Below are 14733 nucleotides of genomic sequence, written 5' to 3' on the forward strand. Positions count from 1 at the left end.
TGCATTATTTAGCTACATGAACGCTTATGCAGCCTACCAAAATACGCTTGTGCACATAACGCCTTTGTTTTTTTTTTATTTTTTTATGTAGAGGTGTACGACCTTCACAATTAAGCCACAGTGACTTTTGAGTTTTGTTGGGGGAAAAATAAGAAATAAGAAATAAATGATCAAAAATGACATGAGATGTGACAGAAACAAATTGCAATCCATAAGTAAATACATATGTATGTACATATGTGGTCCTATTTTTTTGCTTATTAATGGTTTGTTTTTTAATATGGAAGTCCACTACTTAATCTTTGTATTGTTAAGAAAAAAAAAATTGTAATTGGTAGCATACACCTTTAGTACCATTTCACACGATCCGGGTAGGATTGCCTGAACGTTTTATTGATGTACAGTTTTATGCTACCTCACAACGGTGGATGGTTTTTTGTAAGCATTTTGCACGAATACACTCGAATGTTTTCCAGTGCTTGCTCAGATCAGGCATGAAATTTCTATTCTATCATGTGGTACTTAGTATACTGATTTCAAAAGAAAGACGTAGCTTTGATATCAAGAGAAGCCAATCTACCGAAATGTTTGCAAACTGAGTTCGGTTGAGAAATTCTGGGCTCTCGCCAAAAGAGACATGAAGGCTACCAAAAAGGTGGGAAAACGCTAAAAAGGCTAATGAATGCGTTTCCAAAACAGCAACACTTTTTTATTGAAAAATAGTAGTTCTTGTTATTTCACAATTTTCTTGTTAATTCTAAGATTATAATGGTATAGTTTTTGAAAATCTTACAACTGCTTTAAATAATTACATAATCTTTTAGCGCATAATTTCATTCGACGCAGCCGATTCTCGACTTGTGGCAAGGAAGAAGATTAGCGAATATATTTCAAACTTTTTATTCAACAAGATGCTGCTGTTTTTTTACTGCCGTATTGGTTTATCATTAGTTCAGTGACAAAATTATAGGATAAATATGGTAAAAAGATTTCCAAACAACACCACTCTGTAACGGTGAAAATGGACAAATCTGTACAAATGTACACATCGTGTGATCCCTGCTTTAGAATTGATCGCGAATAGAGAAAGGGGAAATAAAGACACCGTAAATGTTTTGCTGTTTTTTACCTCAAGGTTTTTTTTTCACATTCTAACCGCATAGCAAACGTAATATATTGAAGAATTATGTATGTATATGGGGTGTTCCATACCAAAAACCGGACGGGGTTCACTCTTCATGTGTTGGATTTATTTCAAATTTTTAGTGTTGATGCATAAAATATTAAATTTGAGCTTGATTAATACGTTTTACTTTACTTTACAGCACAAAAACAAAAAGAAATCGATTTAATAGTTTTCCAAATATCTCGAGAACGGGGTGAGGAAAAAATTTAAAAAAGAAATCACACATACACACATCAAAATTCTATATAAAAAAATATATATTAAAAATTTTTATTTTGGAAAATTTTTCACATACACATTTTTTGATAAAAAAAAAAAAAGTTTTTGAAAATATGCCAACTCAAAAAAAAATAAAAAAAAATTCACAATGATAGCTCTGAGTATTGCGCAATATTTAAGTATAGCATCATGGGGTGTACTCTACAATAATTTGAATTATGATTTTTTTTTTACACCGAAGTTGGGTAAAATTTAAAAATTCTTTTATTTAGAATTTTTTTGAGTATGCAGTTTCGTAGCCCATTAAATTTTAGTATAATAAAGTATTTCAATAATTAAACAAACCCGTTAAATATGTAGATAAAATCGCTAAACAAATGAAAGTAAATGGGTGTTTAACAAAACTTGTTTTTTTCCTAGAAACTTAATTGTTTCGCACATCAAATGAGTATAAACAAATTTGCGCATTTTATCTCTTTTCAAGCAGCCATTTCATGTGGCTACCCTGTCAACTACGTTGAAATATTTCATTTGCTTTATAATAAATTTAAATTGTCGCAATTTGTGTAACTTAAATTTAATCTTCCTTCAACTCGCACCTATGTACGTATGTACAACCCACAACTTTCTGCCATGGCTCATAAAAAGCAAGCAACATCACCCGCGGCGCCAATAACTTCGTACCGCTCCGCTTCAATAGCGCTGCAAGATGCAGCAACTGTGCTGTTAAAAAATTTATTTACTGTTTGCATTACCTACACAAATAGCCGTTACTACTAGTCTGTCTGAGCGCTTCATGAAAAATATATGAATGCAAAAGTACACAATTTTATTGCAAGATTCACATGGCTTTATTATTATTTCAGTGCAAAACTTGCAGCTGTGCAAAAAAAAATAAAAAAAAAATAAAACATCAAATAAAATAAAACAAACCGGCAAAGGAAAAACGAAAAAATGCAGTTGGCAGTTTCTAGTCCAGATACATGCATAAACTTGCCTATATAGCAAGAGTATATGTATGTGAGTTTATAGCATACACACATATGTACATACATATGCGCATAATAAAAGTGGTAGAATACTTTTGATTTTATATACTTAGTATACATTTTGTTAAAATAAAAAAAAAATCTACAGAACCGGAATCTAGCTTACCTTGAAGAAGATGCCGAGGTAGTAACGCTTCTCGCCCAGTTTCAGCAGCGGCATTGTCCATTTGTTCGTGTATTGAGACTCGTCCACACAGTTCGGACAATCTACGTCAGCGCATCAACAGCAGAAATTCGCCAAATCCAAGTCACACAAATACATTTGCAAATTTATAGCGGCGCGTGTTTTAATCGGCGAGCCAGTGACCAAACCACACCACACAAAGGCAATGCAAATAAAGCAGAGAGAAAAGAAGAGTAATTAATTACAATGGTTTTTAAGCAGAACTGTGGTCAGCTGGTTATATAATAAAATAAATTGAATGAAACCAAAAACAAAAAGAATGAAGCACTTCGAAAAAGGGTGTTAAAATTAATTGCAATGACGGCTTAGCGGCCGTCTACAATTCTCCATACAAATTAACTGAAATGATTTTGCGGAGGTTCCCTACATACAAATTTGGTTTCCCAGCTCTTATTTAAAGACCATCACGATAACCCACTAATTGCAGGTGAAGAGGGCGCATGAGATTTATTTGCGCATATATTTAAAAGCTTTTCAATATTTATTGTTATTTTTGTAGTTCCCAAAATAACCTGTATTCTTTGAATTTTTAATATTGAAACCACAAACGGATACGATTTTAATCAATTTGCAATTGTTCTTTTCAACTCCTTTCTCTTAGAAGATAGTATGTCTGTATATACATTTGTATATGTACGTATTTTAAACCAATAACCAGTATTGATTTGAAGTTGATGACTCAGAAAATTAATATGCAGCATTTTTTTTAACATTTCTTACAATTAAAGAGAAATTTCTTCACTTGATATCCATCGCCACATTCAGCATTACTATTACATACATACATACATACATACATTCTATAAAATGCGGTATTCCGATACAAAAAGGATGGTTTAAAGTTTCGTCTTGCCATGTTTTTTGGCTTCAACTATTATTAACTTATTCATCTTTGCAATCTTTAGTGGAACTGCTATACAGTTTTCTACAGTTAGGTTAACCTGGGAGATCAACGTCATATAACTTACACCAAAAATGGTTCCCAGTGCTTTGCAATTAAATGATCCTTAATTATCTGATACGCGATAGCCTTCAAAGACGGTAGGAACTCAGAATCAAACCCACTTAGTCGCTCTCTGCAAATGACTGTAAAGTAAGGAAGGGAAACGCTTGGTAACACAATCAATGTTTTTCTCTTTTGCCGGTATTCTTGGGCATAGGAATATTAGCGGACAACACAAACAGTAGTTTACCAGCGCTTTGTGATAAAAAGCAAAGACTTTGTAAAATATGTAGACTTTACAAAAGCAGAAAAACACAAACAGTGGATCTGCAAAGTATTCAGGTTATAGAACAGAGTACAGCTGCTGCTTGGATGGCATATTTCATTTCCCGTACGAATGTGCAGGCCTAACTTCTTTAAGACATAAAATTTTCGGAAGTTACATACAGTATCGTATATTGTGTGCCACTTATGTTCATTTATTTATTTTTAAGAATTTTCAATTAAAATATAGTTCATTCTCAGACAAACTCGATACAAACCCAAGCTTAATAATTTGTAGAAAGCTGCAAAAAAGTGCAACAAATTTTCACATAAATTTCAAACTTTTTTCTCGGAAGTGTTAGAATTTTTTGAGTACACAGTTTTTTAGCTCCTTCAATTTTAGTCTGATAATGTGCAAATTTGAAGTGGCTACGAATTACCGTTTATTTTTTAGAATTTTTTTTGTCGCATTGGCTTCCATATAATGAATAAACTCAATTTATTTGTATATGGACGAAATCCGCAACTCCTTTGGCGAAAAAAATTCTAAAAAATCAACGGCAACTTTTAGCCACTTGAAACTTGAACATTACACTGGTCTACAAATTTCAACTTTTTTTCTGCGAATAAGACGGGACCTGGTGTTTCTGAACGGATTTTTCGTGCTGAACACGAATCCGGGGTCAAAAATGTCCCATCACGTCACACAAATACACCCCCTGATCTAAGGGTGCATGCGATTAATTCGGCATAGGGCTCATTCGAAAGGGCACGATTTAGCCTTTAATTTCTGACATATACAAAGTTTGTAGCACGTCAGGGTTCAGCTCTACAATTTTTCGAAAATGTCCAAAAACGCTGTTTTTAGGGGTTTCAACCCCTTTTTTCTCGAAAACGTGACGTGATGGGAAGTTTTGGACCCCAGATTCGTGTTCAGCACGAAAAATCCGTTCGGAAACACCAGGTCCCGTCTTATTCGCAAAACCCTTGTAGACCAGTGTTATCAGACTAAAATTAAGGGGCTAAAAACTGTGTACTCAAAAAAATTCTTACACTTCCGAGAAAAAAGTTTGAAATTTAGGTGAAAATTTGTTGCTCTTTTTTGTAGTTTTCTACATATTGTTACACTTGGGTTTATATGGGGTTTGTCTGAGAATGAACTATATTTTAATTGAAAATTCTTAAAAATAAATAAATAAACATAAGTGGCACACAATATCACTATGAAATGGCGTGCTATATTATGACTGATACTGTACATACTAGGAGTGCCAGTTGCTGTCGAAACTCTACCGTTTTTCTAATTTTTTAAAGTCTTGGAAATTTTTTCAAACACAGAATGTCGACTAAATTATAAGGCACAAAATTACTCAAAAGAAAATCTCCTGCATTGGAACTAAAACGTGACTAAAAGGCTGTAGTATATCTTTTTTTTAAATATATTTATTTGTACCGCTAATTTAACGGAGTACTAATTTCTCTATAAACGATGTTTTTTATAAAAACCGTTTTTTTATAAAAACCAATAACCTCGGTTTGAAGTATCTGAAATTTAGAACCGCAATCTGTAAAATGAACAAAGTCTACTGGCAGTGGCATACAATTTGTCCTGAGCAAATACAATTTTCAATAAGGATGACACGGGAACCATCGGACACTATGTATCTCGATAACTCGACCAATTTTAAAAAATCTTAAGAACTTTAATGAATTTCTAAAAATCACTCAATGCAGATAACTCGATAAAGTTTGACAGCTCCATTGATTTAGATAACTGTGCGTTCCCAGAATTGGAAAAATTTCGATAACTGAAAAATTTACATATATGTATATCGATAACTCGATTTTGACAGCTCCACAAATTTCTATTTATCTAAAAATTTCGATAACTCGAAACACTCTCATGTACTTCTAGAAGTTTGAATAACCCGTTATATTTTGAAAAAAACCATAAACTTCGATTCCATAAACTGACAAATTTCTATAACCAGAAATAAATTTCGATGAAACAATAAATATCGATAACTCGATCATTTGAAAAAATTCGATACATCACGACTACTCGATAAATTTTTTTGACTCAATAAACTTCGATAAGCTAACAAAATTTTGATCACTCGATATATGTACATATATTGATTATTCAATGAATATATAAAATGAAATTTCATCAACTTGATAAATTTCGATAATCCGATAAATTTGTATAACTCGATAAGTATCAGTATATTTAAACAACGCGTCTCGATTAATTTCGATAACACCATTAAAATTGATCAAATTCATTAACTCGATGAATTCCGATAACTTAATAGATATGGATGATACGATAAATTTCGATAATACTAAAGCAAAGAAATATTCGATTCTATCCAAAGTATCACTAATAAATACTCTATTCTATGGAACTGACAATGCAACAGCGTAAAATGGACTTCCGCCAAGCTCATTAGCGTGATAATTTATTTTGGAGTTGGAGAAGAGGCTTATTGATTTGGAAGCTCATCACCCAAAGCTAACTCATGAATCTACGAACGGCTCAGTGTTTTCATCTGATTTAAGAGCTCTAACAGTTTTTGCATATTCTGAATGAAATGACGAAATATACCTGGTTGGCGATTGCCATTCCATTATAGTAGTCTGGACCAATGCATTTTCGAAGCACTATGTTAATTGCTCGACACGTTAGTAGTAGAACTCGATATCAACCTTTTAAGATGTTATGGATTTCAGCGCTCACACCCAGGTATAAAGTTATAGCTGAATAAAGTGCTTAAAGCCTGAAAAGCGGTGGACGCCTCAACAGCATTTTATGGAGTTCTACACTAAGAAAAATGTAACATGGTTTTTTCAACCAGCGTAATTTTTGGTTTTTTTATGTTGCCGTTTCGAAATATTTCAACAGAAAAAGTATTTTTAAAGAATATAAGTTTGTTGTCTAGAAATTGTTATCAAAAATTAGTTCAGCCCAATAATAAAATTTTAAACAACGCCACTCTGTAGCTTGTGAAAAGCTTGTTCGACCGATCACAGAATGGTGTTGTCTAGGAATTTTTTATAGAGAATGAGTTCAGGTTGAAATCTAATTGGGCGGAATATATGATTATAAATTTTTATTTTCGGTTTTTCTTAATTATGAAAAAGCATCTGTGAAGTGCACATCGAAATCTCGTTTTCAAGCGAAAAAATCTCCAAAAATAAATCTGTTCAAAGTAAACAAAAGCTTGTTTGGCGCAAAGTCATATATGTTTTTTTAACCAAGGCGATATGGTTTATTTTGTTTCTCAGTGTACTCTAAGTGCGATCGCGAAGTTAATGAAGCTTTACCGCAGGCACTTTTTAAACTGGCTGCCCATATCTGCTTTCAGCACGACCACAACCCTCGCCATTCGCCAAGCTTTAGATAAATTGTTCAGAGTCTAAACAGAGGTTCCTTTTTTAAAAGAACGCAGGAAAAATGCCATCAGAGCATGAAGCGTTCGAACGTTTCGACGATTTTGAAGTCTTAGTTGTCCTATTACCAGCTCAGACTCAGTTACCTAAAATGTTGCTACAGCCAGGAAAGTTCATTTTTATCAGTTCCTCAAGCATTTCATTGCGCTTTCTTTAATCCACTCACTGGTATATTTTTTTTTTACCAGTCAAGAAATCGTCGGGAATTATCTAGAATATTTTTAAGGAGTAATTTCGCTTGAGTCACAAGGTGGGATCTAACGCCAAATATAATTAGGGATTTTAACATCACACCTAAGGGTCTGATTATGCATACTTCACATAACTTCGCACAACCATTTGTACCAGAGCACTAAAAGTGTAACTTAAGAAAATGTGAAGCGAAATCTAAACTCAACAGAACGCCAAGTTTTTAAAAGTTCTGCTAATTTCTGGGTAATGGAATACAAACAAAATACATACAAAGTACATACGAAATTACAGTTTGAAGTTTATGCGAAATTGTGCGAAGTTATGCGAAGTATGCATAACCAGACCATAACACAAGTAAGTTTTCTCTAATCAGCGAGCGATTTTTTTTTCCTCTAGCTCAGCAGAAAAATGTATTTATTTCGAATTTGCAATCTCTGCTAAGGCCAGAGTTATATATTTACTCAGAAATGCATTGTTTATACATATTTACATAATTTGCCAGCGTGAGCAAATTCCGGGCAAATTACTGCTTTATAAAGGAATTTCTATTGTTTAACCCACTACAGTGAATACATATGTATGTGCACACACATACATACATACGAGTTTGTATACAAACTGAGGTATGCAAAAACAAGTATGTAAGTTGTGCTAATTATTCGCAATGTATCTACACATGTATCTGTATTATACAATTATTCAGAGAAATCCATTGTAAACTTGCCAACTAAATAATGTGTGTCTGAGCTTTGATTTCTGTTTCATGTCCGATGCCATTAATCAAAACTTGACAGCCCATGCGGCAAGGTCAATTGTGAACGGTATTGTTTGAACATCACACTCACATCACTTGCACAAAAACAAAAAGCACATGCAAACTACTTAGTATAGCTTAGCTTAAGTAGCACCGCATCAAACTTAACTGTGTACGCAAGTGTAACTAACTACCTGGCGGCTTAGTGAAAATGAAAACAAAAACTGCAAACCAGCCAATGGAACCAATCAATGAAGAAGTTTAGTTATGGTATAAATGTACATATGTATGTATGTATATATACTTAGAGGATTCACAAGGTGTCATAAGGTGCCATATTTTATTAAACTCATAAATTTTTCGAAGGCAAAAATATTATTTTATGTAATTTAATACAATACAAGAAACGCTTTTTTTACGTTTTCAAATTTATCATAAATAAACGGCATTCCAACTGTTATGGCAGCTTGTGAAGAACCCTAACTGTAACAAAAGGCGACGCCCTCACGGAAGGTAACAACAAATAGTTATGTAAATGTAACTGAATAAACTTGTAAGTATTTATTAGCTAGCCATAAGTGAAACAGGTTACCTCGGTCGTTGCCATTGGGGCATTAAGTACAGCTGCATTTGTTATTATGTATATGCAAGTCAAATGCATATTTGCTACTTTAGACCGACCCGCTAAGTAAATAAGTGGAAGGGCCCAAGGTGATGTGACTGTTGGAAAATCGCTAAGCCCGTTTCACATCACTGAACAACAACAACAAGTTGAAAGATAAATAATTGAGAGTAAACAGTGAGGTGATGGATTCTTCTTTGTTTCCGTCCGCTTTTTTCCAGAAGCCAAATTTGCTTTGTGTTTGGAGTTAAAAAATTGCATGGCTGTTTTGAATGAATTGCATTTTTGCCGTTGAATAAAATTTATAAATTTAATTGCTAATTAAATTTTGTACTGAATATCTGATATTTCTTTTTGCAGATGACCCGGTCAATAACAAAGGCGTGCGCACGAATTCATACTACACTCCTTCATTGTTTTGCTGCATTGCCCAAGATGAGATTGGTTGAAGCCACAACAAAAAAAATAAAAATAAAAATAAAAGCAATAAAAATGTTTGAAACAAACAATTGTTGTAGGTCATCCAATCAATCAATAATCAAAGAAAAAATAACGCACTCTTAAGTCTGGTTTTCACTATGTCATATTTGGACGCCAAAATTTGGCGACATATTTTGACACAACTTTATCTCCTTTTTTCATACCTTTACCGACGATATGACGGATAGCCGATTTAGGTGTACACGACTAAGGATCTTTCCTGATCAAAATCAATCCATAAGCCTATATTTGACAAAGTGAAAACCAGCCTTTAGTCTTAAAAAATGCCAGTCATCGTTTCAATCCATAAAAAGGCAGTCTTACATTTTTCTGCAGATGGCCGAGTCAATAACAAAGCGGTGAGGCGACTTTACGAACTCATACTACACTCCTTCATTGTTTTGCTGCATTGCCCAAGATGAGATTGGTTGAAGCCACAACAAAAAAAAATAAAAAATAAAAGCAATAAAAATGTTTGAAACAAACAATTGTTGTGGGTCATCCAATCAATCATATTTTCGATTGCAATATTGCGGTTGAAATGAAAATAGTAAGCTGAAAAAAGCAATAATAAAAGAAAAGTAATGCACTCTCAGTCTTAAAAAATGTCAGTCATCGTTTTAATCCATAAAAAGGCAGCGAAAAAAAATTTAACTTAAGAAACATTGACTACGATCTCAAAAACTTGAAACTAAGCAAATCTGTTTACTTGTATTTATGTTTACATGTGTGTACATAAAACATTACCCGTTGCACCTACCTTAAAAATGTTATAACTCAATTTTAATGACAAACATTATCCGACATGAAATTTGTTGCCAGCATTCAAATAAGTATGCTGCTACCATTGGCACCCAGATGTGGGTTGCGGCTGGCAGCTGCTGCTGAAGATAAATTCAATGTCAAAATGTTTAATTGCGCAATTTAAGTAGCAGTCAAATGTTTTTGATTATTCAAGGTTAAGTGCACTTTTCATTAACGTTACCACTCAAAATAGTAAGTAATGAGGCTATTACAAAAAAAAATAAATAAAAACGGCTAGCTCGAAGAGGTTAAATCTGGTTTATTATTAATATTCTTGTATCTGGCTTTGCAATGAGTCCGCCTAGATGTATGGCGTTGATAAGATTTTTCGCTTTGCTTTTTCGCGCAGGTGCATATTCATACATATGTACATATGTATGTATGTATGTATATATTTTAAGGCTTTTATGATGGGTGCGTTACCTCGCGAATTCGAAAATCTGTATAATTCTTATCGGTTGGTCCCTTGCTATAATCTCGTCGTTTCGCAAAAATTTTCATAAGCTTTAGCTTCCGCGTTAATTTTTTTTTTTTAGTTAACAAAGCAAGCTATTTTCAATATCTTATAAATCGTAATTCGTTGTTGACAACCTCTTCTAATTCGTAACGCAAAGCTAGATTCTGTGCAAATGTTCTTCGATAAAATAATTTATAGCGGTATAGCCATTACGCTTTTTTTTTAAGTTTTTTCTATGCGTTTATTCCTGGTCAGCTAAAATCGAAATCTAGTTAATTCGAAAACCTCACTAATTACCGGGATTCCACATCAACTACTTATGTATATTTTAGAAGTTTAGAAAGCTTGTCTTTTTTTAGTGCTGCATTTAGTTAGGCATTAACTTTCTAACAACAATAAATTAAATAAAACTTTGCGTGGCAGCCTTTAAATTTTTAATCTACTAAAAGTGAGTAATTTCTAGACGACGCACAGTGCACCGAACGTGTACAAAATTGCCAAAATCCAATGTGCCAAACTACATATGTACATATTTCATAGATATAATTTTTTTAATATTAAATAAATCCGTGTGTGAAGATGCCAAAACCCTAAAATTGTAAAACCTTGAAAACCAAAATAGTTCCTAAAATGTTTTTAAGGGTTCATTACAATTTTAACCCTCTTTACCAGCGAAAATTAATATATTATCCGGCTTTTCCGCATAGTGAAAATATTTCATTCAGAAAAAGTGCCTACATGCCCTTTTTCATATTTTTTTACCTTATCTGCATATGTACAGGGTGATACATATAGTGTTTTCTTCAAGCATATATTATTTTGACAGTGACAACACTTTTTCGCTGCAAATCTTGACAGAAAGTCAGTATCATATCTCCGCGGAAAGAAATTAATCTCTTTACGCTCGAACAACGTTGGGAAATAACGCAAACATATTGGACAACGATTGTGTTGAGGAAACTCATTTTCATATCAGTGGCTATGTTAACAACCAAAACTGCCGCATCATTGGCAAATTTTCTTTTTAAAATGCTACTGGAAACGCCATTTCGTTCATGCTACAGAGGCAAGATAAACAACATGGCCTTGGATGTTCTTTGGTTTCAGCAGGATGGCGTGCGATGTAACAATGGATCTTTTGCGCGCCAAGTTCGGTAATCGTGTTGTTAGTGGTCTCGTTGCTGTCATTTGACGACGCCGTTAGAGTTTCTCACAAAGGTCTTGTCTTGGAAACTTCTAGTCTGTGAAACCAGCCGAGGTAGCCACGCGAATGAGTCCAATTTAAATTAACTATGTGAAGCATTTAAATACTGTTGCCAATAGAAATGATTTTAATAAAGAAATAAAAATGCAGCATTTTTATAAGAGAAAAGAGTTTTTGATTGAAAAAAATGTTACAAATTTTTCCGACCATCACCACCTTTTTTTCATTAATTCTGATCCAGTATCACGACAGTGGGAAACTAATGCATTAACAGACCTTATGTCACTGGCGTGTAGACTTTTTCTTTCCTTATGATTTTTAAGCTGAGATACTGCATGCCGGCTTGATTTATCAACAATATTTATTGGCACTCTAAAATTTATTTCCAACAAATGCCCAGTTAAGTCTGGAACTCACGAAATCCTCCAATTTAAACTTTACGAATCAGAACGCTACACTTATTGCACCAATTCAAGTGACGCAATTTGTATGACATATTTTTAAACTTTGTGGTAATTATTCTTTAAAATGAGGCGGATGCCCGATCCTTAATGGAAAAGTAGTTACCAGATTAAAAAAAAAAAAAAAATCACTAAACAATTGCTTTCGTAATTCAAAAATCGTATCTTATTTACTGTATAAAAATTCAAACTGGTTGCAATTATTTTTTTTCGCAACAAATTAAAATAAACACACGTCGATTTGCTCGAAATCAGGCGTCAGTCAAAACAGACCACTCGTCCGTCATTAAGAAGTGAAAGTGCAGCTGAAAACATAACAGCCATCACGCTCACACGCAAACAGGACAAACATATGCTCGCCAAAATTAAAACTGAAAAGCAGCCAAAACCACAACCGAAAGCGAGCAGCCTTAATAAGCGATGAAGATTACGTAACAATAACAGACACCAAATGGAATGTTGTAAACAAAGTAGATAAAAAGATTTTTTCTAAATACACTTTTGGCGTTTTTTTTTCTTTTCAAAATTCCTTTGCCATTAGCAACTCTTTCATTTGGCTCGCATAAATATTTTAACCCACCTGCTGTTGGCTGCTTTGCTGGGTTCGCTGGATGCCCTCCACTTATTTGCAGGTATAATATCACAGACAATAACAAATACTTTTGCATGATGGTAATGTTGTTGTTGTTGCAGGATTGGTAAAAGATGCTGTTGAAAACGTTTTTGGAACTATGTTTTTAAGCAAAATAAATATGTATGGTTAATGAAATGCGCAGTCTTTTAATCCAGTCAGCTGAACGCGTTGAATAACAGGAAGAAAATAATCAACAAACAAACACGGAAATCAATCGTTTTTCGCTTTACGCACTTTTTTAAACGCTTCAACAAAAGTTTTCAAACTCAACCGGAATAACGGAAAAAAATTTTGCTGTCGAGTGGGTTTTCGACGATTTGTTGTGTGTTTATTTCGTGGAACGGTATTCAAATGTTTTTATTTTATTTTATTTTAATTAATTTATGCACAGCATTTCTAACGCGCTTACGTTTGACTAAATAAGCTATTTAGAAAAGATTGATTTAAATATTTATGAAACGCGCTTTTGAATTAAATTTCGACTGCATACACGCTGCTTTGCGCTTGCGCAGCCGACGCTGAAGTTTGCCGTCACTGCTTCAAAAATGACGAGCGTAAATGGCATTTGCATTCCGGTCAAAGTTGCGTCCAAGTATTTGAGAGCTCGGTGACGGCGACGCCAAGCGCATCCAACAGGAGTTATGGTTGTACGTGCACCACGTCAATGGCGATTAAGAAATGGTTCAAGTCAATTAATTAAAATAAATATTGGCTTGTCGTCGCGTCGCGTCACACGGCGAAATGAAACGAAAGTGAAAACGTACGAACGTTACGTTTGTAGCGACAGCGCTGTACTTTTAAATGAAAACGAAAGTTTGTGACTTAAGTCTTTCGTTTGGTACTGGCTCGAAACGGCTCGAAACGGCTCGGCGGTGGTGGTTGGCTGTCGTCGTCAGTCGTTAGACCGTTGTGATGTTGAACTGCGCATGTGCGCCTGAATTGACCGTTGATGAAGAACTAATTTTGCGGTAACAACTCACTGTGGCTCTGCACAGCAGCGGGAGGAGCAAAACCACCACCACCATCACCATCACCACCATCACCAGCAACGCTAACCGGACGAGCCCAGCCATGCAGAGTAGTAAAGTCTGCAAGCAACGAACCAGTTAGCCAGCTAAAATATCTCAAGTGGCTAAGTCTGCCAAAGAGCTAAAGTGTTAAGAGAGACAGCAGTGTTTCTGAGCGTAAGTAAACGCGAAATACTCAGTGGCGCGCGGGAGCGCTGAGTAATTTTACGATTTCCGATTGAAATTGTTGTCGCTCCCTCCTCTATAAAAATATTTCTCACTAGTGCTTTGCTCTGCTCACAGTGGGTGAGCCTTCTTCTTATTTTTTTTTTTTTCAATATATGGAGTGTGAGAGAAAAGCCTTAGCAGGCGCATCCTCGCAAAGTGCTCAGCCATTCAGCAGTGATGTTGTTACTGGTTTTTTTTTGGAATTGACAAGGGGTAAGCGCGCCGCCGGCACCGTAACAACTTGTTTGTGGAGAAGATTTAAAAAATTCACATTTATTTAAAAATAGTACTTGCATGCGTACATCTGCACTAACGTCATAGGTGGGGCAGGCAAATACCAGTTGTGGCTGAGTTATTTGTTAGTTATTCTTGTTGGTTAACTCGACTGGCCAAGGTAATATGCTGGCGTATGTAAGTCAAGCGTGGCGTAAGAAAAAAATGCGAAAAATGAAGCTAAGCAAAGTCTCTGGGCGCAAATGCAACTCTCGTCATTGCAAAAAAAAAAATACCAGCCGGCAGCCGTTTATGTTGCACTGTTGCACCAACAACAACAACAACTAGTGCATACAACACAGCCTAGTTTGAGCAATCG

General features: G+C 34.6%; 1 protein-coding gene across 1 annotated transcript in view; it reads right to left on the reverse strand.

Annotated features, from left to right (window-relative positions):
• The window catches only part of LOC118747961, a 78147-nt gene that overhangs the window by 18932 nt on the left and 44482 nt on the right, over positions 1-14733 (reverse strand). The window contains exon 3 of the mRNA XM_036482200.1: positions 2561-2661. Within this exon, the coding sequence (XP_036338093.1) occupies positions 2561-2661 (101 nt within the window). The remainder of the gene's footprint in view (positions 1-2560; positions 2662-14733) is intronic.

The sequence above is a fragment of the Rhagoletis pomonella genome, unplaced genomic scaffold (genome assembly GCF_013731165.1).
Source record: "Rhagoletis pomonella isolate Grant_MI unplaced genomic scaffold, Rhpom_1.0 Rhpom_scaffold_00012, whole genome shotgun sequence".
In the NCBI taxonomy this organism is placed as follows: domain Eukaryota; kingdom Metazoa; phylum Arthropoda; class Insecta; order Diptera; family Tephritidae; genus Rhagoletis; species Rhagoletis pomonella.